This window comes from Eriocheir sinensis, chromosome 13 (genome assembly GCF_024679095.1).
Source record: "Eriocheir sinensis breed Jianghai 21 chromosome 13, ASM2467909v1, whole genome shotgun sequence".
NCBI lineage: Eukaryota > Metazoa > Arthropoda > Malacostraca > Decapoda > Varunidae > Eriocheir > Eriocheir sinensis.
This window is the reverse complement of record NC_066521.1, coordinates 21,108,555-21,118,554: the sequence shown is the minus strand read 5'-3', so window position 1 is coordinate 21,118,554 and position 10,000 is coordinate 21,108,555. Positions and strand designations below refer to the sequence as shown.

Here is a 10,000-nt window from a genome sequence, read left to right as displayed (position 1 = left end):
TCTTCCTCTTTTTTTTCTTCTTCTTCTTGTCTTGCTTCTCCCTTTTCTTCTTCATTATCTCCCCTTTTTCCTTCTCTTCTTTTCTCTTTTATTAGCTTCCTTCTTTGCATCCCTCTCTCCTTCCCTTCTCTTTCTCCCGCCCTCCTCGTTTTTCTTCCTCTTTTTTTTTCTTCTTCCTCTTCTTGTCTTCCTTCTGCCTTTTCTTCTTCATTATTCTTTTCTCTTCTCTTTTCTTCCTTTCTCTTTTGTTAGCTCCCTTCTTTTCATCCCTCTCTTCTTCCCTTCTCTTTCCATTCATCTTTCTCGTGTTCATCTCATTCCTCTTCCTACCTTCTTTCCTTCACCTCTTTGCCTCCTTGCCTGTATTTTCTTTCCTTTTTCTTCCTTCTATTTGTTTTCACCTTTCGTTATTTCATTCATACCTTTCTTCTTCTTCTGGCGCTTCAACTTCCTCCTTTTCTCTTTTCCAGATGTTTTTCTCTCTATTCCTTTCCCTTCCCGTCCTTCCCTTCCCTTCGCAATCTATCCCTTCGCTTCCGACACACTACTCTTCTCTCTCTTGCCCCCTTCCTTCCCTCTCCTATAGGCGCATCCCTTCCCTTCCCCTCCCATTCTCCCCTCCCATTCTCCCTCCCATCACCTTATTATCCCTCCACACAATATCCTAAAACGGCGCTCAGCAAGATACACGAATATTCGGTATTTGTTTCGTACTGCGTTATAAGGTTATTTTACGTCTCTCTCTCTCTCTCGCTTTCGTGAGTGAGAGAGAGAGAGAGAGAGAGAGAGAGAGAGAGAGAGAGAGAGAGAGAGAGGAAGGCACACAAATGGAGGGGAAATTGAGGGGAAAGAGAGGGAGGAGGTCATGAGAGGAGGAAGATAGACTCGTGCTCAGAGAGACTCGGAAAAACGAAACAATTGAACCACTTCCCGGGACGCTTCGAACCCCGGAAACCTTTGAACCTTTTCCTTTTTTTATATTTTTTTGGTTCACGGATTTCCTTTTTTCAGCTTTTTCTTCGATTTCTTTTTGTTTTCTTTTTATTTGTGTTTTCTTCATCCTCTACTTCGTCTTCTTGTTCGTGTTTTTGTTTTTCTTCTTCTTTGTCTTCTTGTTCTTCTTTCTCTTTTCTTCAACTCATCTACATCTATAACCTCATAAACTCTTCTTCTATCCCAATCTTACTTCTCTCAGCTTATTTTTTTTATCCTATCAATTTCTACCTTAATAACATCCTTCCCTTGCCATCCTTTCCTCCTTCCTTCCTTTTTTCTATTCATTTATTTCCATCATCATCAATTTCTGTTCTAATTGCCTCTCTCCCTTTCTTTCTTCTCCCTCTATTTTCCTTTTTATTCTGTTTATTTATTTACCTAATTTATTATTCCTTTCTTTCCTTTCCTTCCTCTCCCTTCCTCTCTCCACAATGAATATGTCACTTTTCTTCTCTCCTTCCCTCTTTCCCTCATTCTGTCTTCTTTCCAGCCTATCTGTGTCTCCATCCATTCCTCTCCATTCTCCCCCTTTCCCTCCCTCCCTGCCTTCCTCCCAGCCTCTCCATCCTTCAAAACACATCTTACTCTCACTCTCCCTCACACGCCCTGCAGCAGTAACTCTTGACACTCGGCAGGCGAAGGAAGACCCACACACCCTCAGCTCCTCATTGCTCTCCCACCCGCCGCCAGCTGTCCCCTTTCACCTTCTCTCCCTCGAAGCGAATGTCAGCTCTCTCCCGCTCGGCAATTTTTCGCGCTAGCTGACAAACGCGTCGCCCGCCTGACACGGCCTGAAAAAGCGTCTGATATTCTGGCAAGGCGGAGACACAGGGCGAGGCGTGAGGGCTGTGTAACGCCGCCCCGCTCCCTGACGTGGCGTATCATAATATCAATGGCGGTGTCTGTCTCGTGAGGGTAAGGTTGGGGGTTGGGTGGAGATGGGTGGTTGGTAGTGTCGGTGAGTGGTTGGGTTGGGTAGGTGGGAGAGTGTTGCTTGTTTAGTGGTGATGTGGTGGTGGTGCGGTGGTGAGGTTGTTTTGGTTGGTTGGTTTCTTGGTGCGGTTTTCTTGTTTACTTCGTTTCTGTTTGGGTGTTTTTTGGTTGGCGATGTTTGTTCTTCCTTGGTTTCTTCTTTTCTTCTTTTCTCTCATCATTCTTCCTCCTCCTCCTCCTTCTTGTCCTTCTAGTTGTGGTTTAGGTTTTGTTTGTGTGTTTCTTTTCCTTTCGTCTTCCTTCTTTTCTTATTTTTTTGTGGTTATCGTTCGTGTTGGTTGTGGTTGTAATCTATTTTGGAGGTGAAAACTGTGGTGGTAGTGGAGTTACTGGCTATGGTGGTGGTGACAGAAGTGGAGGTTTTGTTATGCTCTTCTCCTCCTCTTTCTTTCCTCCTCATTTCTCCTCCTTTTTTTGTGGTTATCGTTCGTGTTGGTTGTGGTTGTAGTCTATTTTGGAGGTGAAAACTGTGGTGGTGGTGGAGTTAGTGGTTGTGGTGGCGGTGACAGTGGTGGAGGTCTAGTTATGCTCTTCTCCTCCTCCTCTTTCTCCTCTTTCCTTCACAAGTTACTCACCATTCCCTACACAAATACAAATACCATTTACTCACCATTCCCTTCACAAATACTCTTTCTCGTCACCCTCACTCACCCTCCCTCTCTCCCTCCCTCTCTCCCCCTCTCCCTCCCTTTCTCTCTCTCTCTCCCTCTGTTGCTATCTTGATGGGAACTTGCTGCCTCATTTTCCCAGGCGTCACTTGAGCCATTCTTTCTCGTTCACACTCCCGATCGATCCTCCAGACACATCAACTTTTGCCTTGTGCTGAGAGAGAGAGAGAGAGAGAGAGAGAGAGAGAGAGAGAGAGAGACAGAAGAGTTGGGGCGAGTATTAATCTATTTTATGCGTTCTTTCTGACTCCTCTGAGGGTGTTTTGTGTGAGATCGAAGAGATTTCCGCGTGAGGAGAAGGAGGAGGAGGAGGAGGAGGAGGGGGAGGAGGAGGAGGAAGAGGAGGAGGAGGAGGAGGCGAGTTTCTGAATCTATACTGCGGCAAATAATGGAGAGTGAGGAAAAGGAGGGATCATATTCTCTCTCTCTCTCTCTCTTTCTCTCTCTCTCATTGTCTTCCTCACTATAAAAAAAATTCGTCCCTCGGGAATTGTGTCCGGTCTTGTATATGTGATGAAAATGTGATTGTGGCGTGACTGTCCTCTATTGAAGTCACACTCCCATCACCTCCATCATCACCACCACCTCCACCACCACCACCTCCACCACCACCACCACCACCACTTCGACTTTCGCCTTTATCCACCACTTGTTTCATTTTCTCCTCCTCCTCTTCTTTTTCCTCCATCACCTCCATCATCACCACCACCACCACCTACACTGCCTCCACCTCCTCTTCAGCTGCTTTCTCTCTCCATCACGTGTGTTGTTTCCTCTTCCTTTTTTTTACCTCCTATTTCTCATTCACTTCTTTCTCCTTTTATTCTTCCTTCCCGTCCACTACCTCCTCTTGTCTTCACTTCTCCTCCTCTTCAGCTGCATCTCTTTCCATCACGTGTTTTATTTCCTCTTCCTCTTTTATCTCCTATTTCTCCTCCTTCACCTCTTCCTCCTCTTCTTCCTCCTTCACCTTCACTTCTTCCTCCTCCTGTCTCCATTTCTACCGCTACAATTGTTCCACCTCCTCCATTACTTTTCCTTCCTATCTTCATCCCTTTCTTCTTTAATTCATCCATTTTCACCTTCATGCTTTGCCATATCTTACCTGACTCTACCACTCCTTCCCTTCTTCTTCACGTTCTTCCACACTTAATCATTTTTACCTTCATACTTACTCTCACGTCACCTGACATTACCTGACATCACCTGACCTCACCTGTCCTATCTCACCCTACAGAACCCGGTGATGTGACCCGCCCCGTGATCCAGGACAAGCGCCACTCCGTCACCGTTCCCATGGGCGGCACGATCGTCCTGCCCTGCGTGGCCACCGGTACCCCAACTCCCTCCGTCAGGTGAGCACTGAAGCTACACTCTTACACCTTTACCTCAGGGGGCGAAAGGGTATGAAAATAGGTAACGTATAGTGTATAAGTAATGTGTAAAGATAAGTAATGAAAGGGTAAGTGGGAGTTGTAATTGGTTAGAGGAAGAGCAGGAAAACAGTTATTACCATTACCTGGAAATTGTAATACGTTAAAACGAGAAATATTTTTTTTTTTAAATTGAAATGGAGAGAAGTGACGAGTATTTGATGTTTTTCGTTTAACATTTTATTTTCCTGAAACTTAACGATATCAATGTTTCGTTCTAAAGCAAGGAAATGAAGCCTCGGGTGTTTTTTTGTAACGAGAAAGATGATTCGCTGTTGGTGTGGGAAACGTCCGCCAGATTGACAGCCTTTGATAAGCTTAATGAAACCCCGAGGCCTCTGACAGTCACACGTCGATCTCAAATGATTCTCGATGTCAGGGAGTCTGGAAAAGGGCGCTCGTGTCAGATCAGTAAAGCAAATATTCTGTGTGTTTTATGAATTTGACGTTTATCGTGGTATTTGTATCAATGACGAAGCTTTTCTCTACGTTGTTTTCTATTGTGTTTGTTTGTGATTCGATGTGGTTTGTCGTGTTTTCGCTTTGACTAACTGATCATATTTTTTTTCGTAACAGGTTTTTTTCATAATTATTTAAGGTTCATCTTAATATCGCCTCCACTAACGAACCTATTTTTTTATAATTCTTTGGTTTTTCCTTCATGATTCATCCTGTTATCGCCTTTACTGACGAACTTATTTTTTTCGTCATATTCTTTCATAATTGTTTTAGTTCGTCTTTTTATCGTTGTCTTATCTACTATCGCCTCCACTATCGAACCTTTCCCTTGATAATTCCTTGTTTTCTTTATGATCCACTGACGAGCTTATTCTTTTCGTTATATTCTTTCATAATTGTTTTGGTTCGTCGTTCTATCACTGTCCTACCGCTAACGAACATTCTCTTTGCGTCTTTCCTTTTATAATTCCTTGCTTTTCGTTGTGGTTTATCTTCCTATCGCTTTCACTGACCAACATTTTCATTTCCTCATTCTTTTCATATCTGTTGTTTTTATCATAAGCTTGAAGTTGATGGTTATTCTGGCGTCAATGTCTATGTCTTTCCTCTTCCAATTCTCTGTCCTTCGTTATTTTCTATCATGTTATCGCTTTCACTGACAACTTTTATCTTTTATCTATTTTATATCATTGTTTTGTGGTTTGCTTCTGTGGTTTTATTTGTAGATTGTGTATGGGTTGTCTTTTTGTTTGTTTTCTATTGTATTATCGCTTTCACTGACAAGCTTTTATCTTTCATCATCATATTATATCATTGTTTTGTGGTTTGCTTCTGTGGTTTTGTTTGTAGACTGTGTATGGGTTGTCTTTTTGTTTGTTTTCTATTGTATTATCGTTTTCACTGACAAGCTTTTATCTTTCATCATCATATTATATCATTGTTTTGTGGTTTGCTTATGTGGTTTTGTTTGTAGACTGTGTATGGGTTTTCACTTCGTTTGCTTCGTTATCGGATCCGTGGTATCGCTTTCACTAACAAACCTCCTCCTCTTCGTCATCTTTTCATCTTTGTTTCGTGGTTATAAGCTTAATGATGAAGCCTGGTGGTTATGAAGTCGATACTATGTTGGTGTAGGTGAGTGCCCGTCCTCGTCTTCTCCTCCTCCTCCTCCTCCTTCTCCTCATTCTTTTCCTCCTTCTCGCCCCTCGTTCTCCTCCACGAAGCCGAAGATCACCACTTTTCGCCGTCGTTTTTTGCGTGTGTGTTGCGTAACGTCCTCGTCGTTTGCCGCGACGTGGGAGATAAATTACTCTCGGCGCGGGGAAGAAGGTCTGAATGAGGTGCTGTAGAGGGCTGGGAGGAGGGACGGAGGGAAAGGAAGAGCGGCAAGAAGTGGAGATGGAAGGAAGTGGGAAGGAGCTTGAGAAGGAGAAGGAGGGATAGGGAGAAGAGGAGTTAGTTACAGGAAAAGGAAACGTTGAAAAAGAGAAAGATAGGCAAAGGTAGATAGGGAGAAGACGAAGGAGAAGAAGGAGTAAAGAGAAAAAGAACCAGTTACAAGGCAAGAGGAAAGAGGAAAAGAGAGATAGATGTACAAGAAGTAGTAGAAGAGGAGGAGAAGTAATAGAAGGAGGAGGAAATAAAGGAGGGAAGAGAGAGAGAGAGAGAGAGAGAGAGAGAGAGAGAAGAAGCTAGTTACAAGAAAAAGAAGAAAATTGAGAAACAGATATGCAAGAAGAAGTGGAAGAGGAGGAGGAGGAGGAGGAGGAGGAGGAAGAGGAGAACGACTAGAAAGAAGAGGAGAAGGAGGAGGAGGAAGAGAAGAACGACTAGAAAGAAGAGGAGAGGGGAAAGTAAGAGGAAAAGCCATTTACAAGATAAGAAGATCTATGAAAAGTTAACCAGCGATAGATAAGGAAAAAAGCAGTGGAAAGAAGAGAAGCAGGAGCAAGAGGAAGAGGAGGAGGAGTAGGAGGAGGAGGAGGAGGAGGAGGAGGAGGAAGAGGGAGAGGAAGACCTAGTTGCAAGAGAAGTTGGAATTTGAACAGAGAAAGATAGATATGCAAGTGGTGGAAGAGGAGGAAGAGGAGGGTGAGTAAGAAGAGGAAGAGGAAGAAGAGGAGGAGGAGGAGAAGAAGAAGGAGGAGGAGGAGGAAGAGGGAGAGGAAGAACAGAGAAAGACATATGCAAGTGGTGGAATAGGAAGAAGAGGAGGGTGACTAGGAAGAGGAGGAGGAAGAGGAGGAGGAGGCGGAAGGAAGAGGAATGGTATGGAGGCTCGTCCCCCAACACCCCGGGATGTGGTCTGATCCCCGCCGTCACTGAATTATTAATTTACGAGGGAGCGGAAAAAGGAGGAGGGGGAGGAAGAGGAGGAGGAAGAGGAGGAAGAAGAAGAAGAGGGAGAGCAGGAAGAGGTAGTGGTGGTTAAGATCTCCCTCCTCTGCAGCCTCACCCACATCCCCCTCTTCTCCTCCCCCTTCTCACCCATTCCAGTCTTACTCAGCCATTTCATACATTCCAGCTTAAGTCAGATCTTGGGGCTTAATTCAATAATCTGGGCTATTCTTCACTGTCCCATTTACTGCATCTCATTCCAGCCCAGACGCGAGCATTTCCGTAAGAGCCACGTATCGCAGTGTCCGTCAGTCATTCCAGGCACTCAGTCATTCCAGGCACTCAGTCATTCCAGTCATTCCAGTCAGAGGCAACCCAGTAAACCGCTTCATATATTCCAGTTCCACGTGGTAATGAATTCCTGTAAGAGTTATTATGCATCGACAAATTACCGTTCTAGCGTTCCCAGTTGTTGCCGTTCATTCCAGGTTGTGTCAGTCTTTCCTAAAGCAGCCGATCTTTCCGCATATTCCAGCCGCTCGTAATTATTCCATGTATTCCTGTCCTGTGAGTCATTCCAGCCAGGGATAATCAGTAAGTCAGTCAGTCAGTTAGTTAGTCAGTCAGTTAGTTAGTCAGTCAGTTAATAAGTCAGTCAGGTAGTCAGTTAATAAGTCAGTCAGTCAGTCAGTAAATCAGTCAGTCAGTCAGTCAGTCAGTCAGTCAGTCAGTCAGTCAGTCAGTCAGTAAATCAGTCAGTCAGTCAGTCAGACAGTCAGTCAAGCTCTGTCTATCCCCCCATCACACTCACACGCACAAGCCCTCCTACACAACCCCCCCAACACACACCTCCCCACCCACCACACACACCTTCACCCCCCCTCTCCACCCCAACCCAGACCCACACACACGAAGGCTCCAACCACTAAGTCCGGCAGTCCTCAGGCGAGCATGAATTCAAAGTAGATTAGGAGCGGACGTTCACACCAGGCGGAGAGGTAATGAAGCCGGATTATGGCGTCGTATTTATTTGTTTTCTCCCTCCTCTCTCTCTCTCTCTCTCTCTCTCTCTCTCTCTCTCTCTCTCTCTCTCTCTCTCTCTCTCTCTCTCTCTCTCTCTCTCTCTCTCTCTCTCTCTCTCTCTCTCTTGCCGCCACTGCTTCAGAATTTCAGGAGGGAGCTGTCGTCGTGGTGGTTTTCAGATATGTTTAGGCTCTTCCACGATTCCCGCTGATGATTTTGAGGTATTTATGTGTTTTCTTCCTCCTATCTCTCTCTCTCATCGCCTCTGCTTCCAAGTTTCAGGAGGGAGCAATGGAGGTGGTTTTCAGGCAAGTTTTGTTACATCCTCGTTTCAGTATGACGCTCTCCCTCTCTGAAACATGATTATGGAGTCTTGCTTATGTGTTTCTCCCTCCTATCTCTCTCTTTCTCGCCGCCAGTACTTCAACGTATCAAAAGGAAGCTGTCGTGGTTTTCAGACAAGTTTAGTTTCATTATCGTTCCAGTATGACGATCTGCCTCTCAGAAGCAACACCCAAGTCTTTTTTTTCTCTCTCCTGCTTCAGTTGCGTAATTGATTATACAAAGAATACGATATAGAATGTAAAAATCCGTAATGCTTCAGAAAGTCCGTGGCCTATTTGTACGTTATAATAATTTCGGTAAGCCTGTCGTCGTGCGTTACCGTGGAGTGAAAATTACCAACTATTTATAATTTACGTTAATGCAATGCTCGCTCGAATTTAGAGTTGCTGAATATGCTCCAGAATTGAACCGGGAAAATATGAGTAATGTATTTCCGTTGGTTGAGGGGAAAAGGGAATGGACTAGAGATGGAATACGAGGAATGTTAGGAATATCAGAAGATTTTTACCCAATATTAGGAAGACTGGCAATATTAGCACTTTTTCTTTACCCGTGTGTATGTGTGTGTGTGTGTGTGTGTGTGTGTGTGTGTGTGTGTGTGTGTGTGTGTGTGCTGGCAAAGGAGAGAGACAGACCAAGGGCTTAAAAATGGTTAAAAGGGACCCACAACAAGCTGCTCTAACAAAGAAAGGCAGAAAAACTATGCCGTAAAAAGATTCAATTCACTCCAAACGTGTGTGTGTGTGTGTGTGTGCGTGTGCGTGTGTTCTCTCTCTCCTCCCTCTTCAAGTCAAGTGGTAGGGTCTCGTCCTCCTATGAAGTGTGTCACCCGCCAGCCAGCCGCCTCGCCTCGAACTCCCGCCCCTCGTCCCCACCCAGCAGTGTAGGAAAGCCAAAGAGCCAGCCACTTCATCAGCTCAGCTCTCATTAACTCGCTGTTTCTCGACCTCTTCAGCTCTAGTGGACCGTTACGTCATTAGTCCCCGCTCCGTTATCGCTTCCTTTGCTTGTTAAAACACACACATATTGCAGCGCGGGAGTCTTCAAGAGGTGCTTATCCCTATCTGATCCGCGCTGCATCTTTCCGTGTCTCTCATCAGTTCAATACCGTCTCATTTATCTGATTCTGGGAAGCTTGAAGAACCTGTTTTGTTGGCCTTCCTTTCAGAGTCAGTCATGTTAAGTCATCTCATTTTCACTCATCTTACAAGTATTCTTTTTTCTCTGTATTTGTAAAGTCGTGAAGTGTAACATTATTTTTGATAGTTCACCTGTTTTGTTCTCCTTCCTTTCAGAATCAGTCATGTTAAGTTATCTCATTTTCACTCATTTTACAAGTATTATTTTTTCGCTGTATTTTTAAGGTAGTGAAGTGTAACATTATTCTTGACAGCTCACCTGTTTTGTTCTCCTTCCTTTCATAATCAGTCATGTTAAGTTATTTCATTTTCACTCATTTTACAAGTATTCTTTTTTCGCTGTATTTTTAAGGTAGTGAAGTGTTACATTATTCTTGATAGTTCACCTGTTTTGTTCTCCTTCCTTTCATAATCAGTAGTCTTAAGTTATTTCATTTACACTTATCTTACCAGTATTATTTTTCTTCATATTCGTAATGGCGTAAAGCGTAACATCATTATCGATTTTGTGTGTGTTTAACTATTTACGCCGCCATGCTCCCCTTTTCGCATGCATTCACACACTCTCCACCGTCACACTCTCCCCCCACCCACACACACTCTCGCT

General features: G+C 44.2%; 1 protein-coding gene across 7 annotated transcripts in view; it reads left to right on the top strand.

Annotated features, from left to right (window-relative positions):
• LOC126998180 (cell adhesion molecule Dscam2-like) overlaps positions 1-10,000 on the top strand; it is a 240,236-nt gene that overhangs the window by 141,145 nt on the left and 89,091 nt on the right. For all 7 annotated transcript variants that reach the window (XM_050859625.1, XM_050859626.1, XM_050859624.1 and 4 more), the window contains exon 6: positions 3,895-4,012. In XM_050859625.1, coding sequence (XP_050715582.1) covers positions 3,895-4,012 — 118 coding nt within the window. The remainder of the gene's footprint in view (positions 1-3,894; positions 4,013-10,000) is intronic.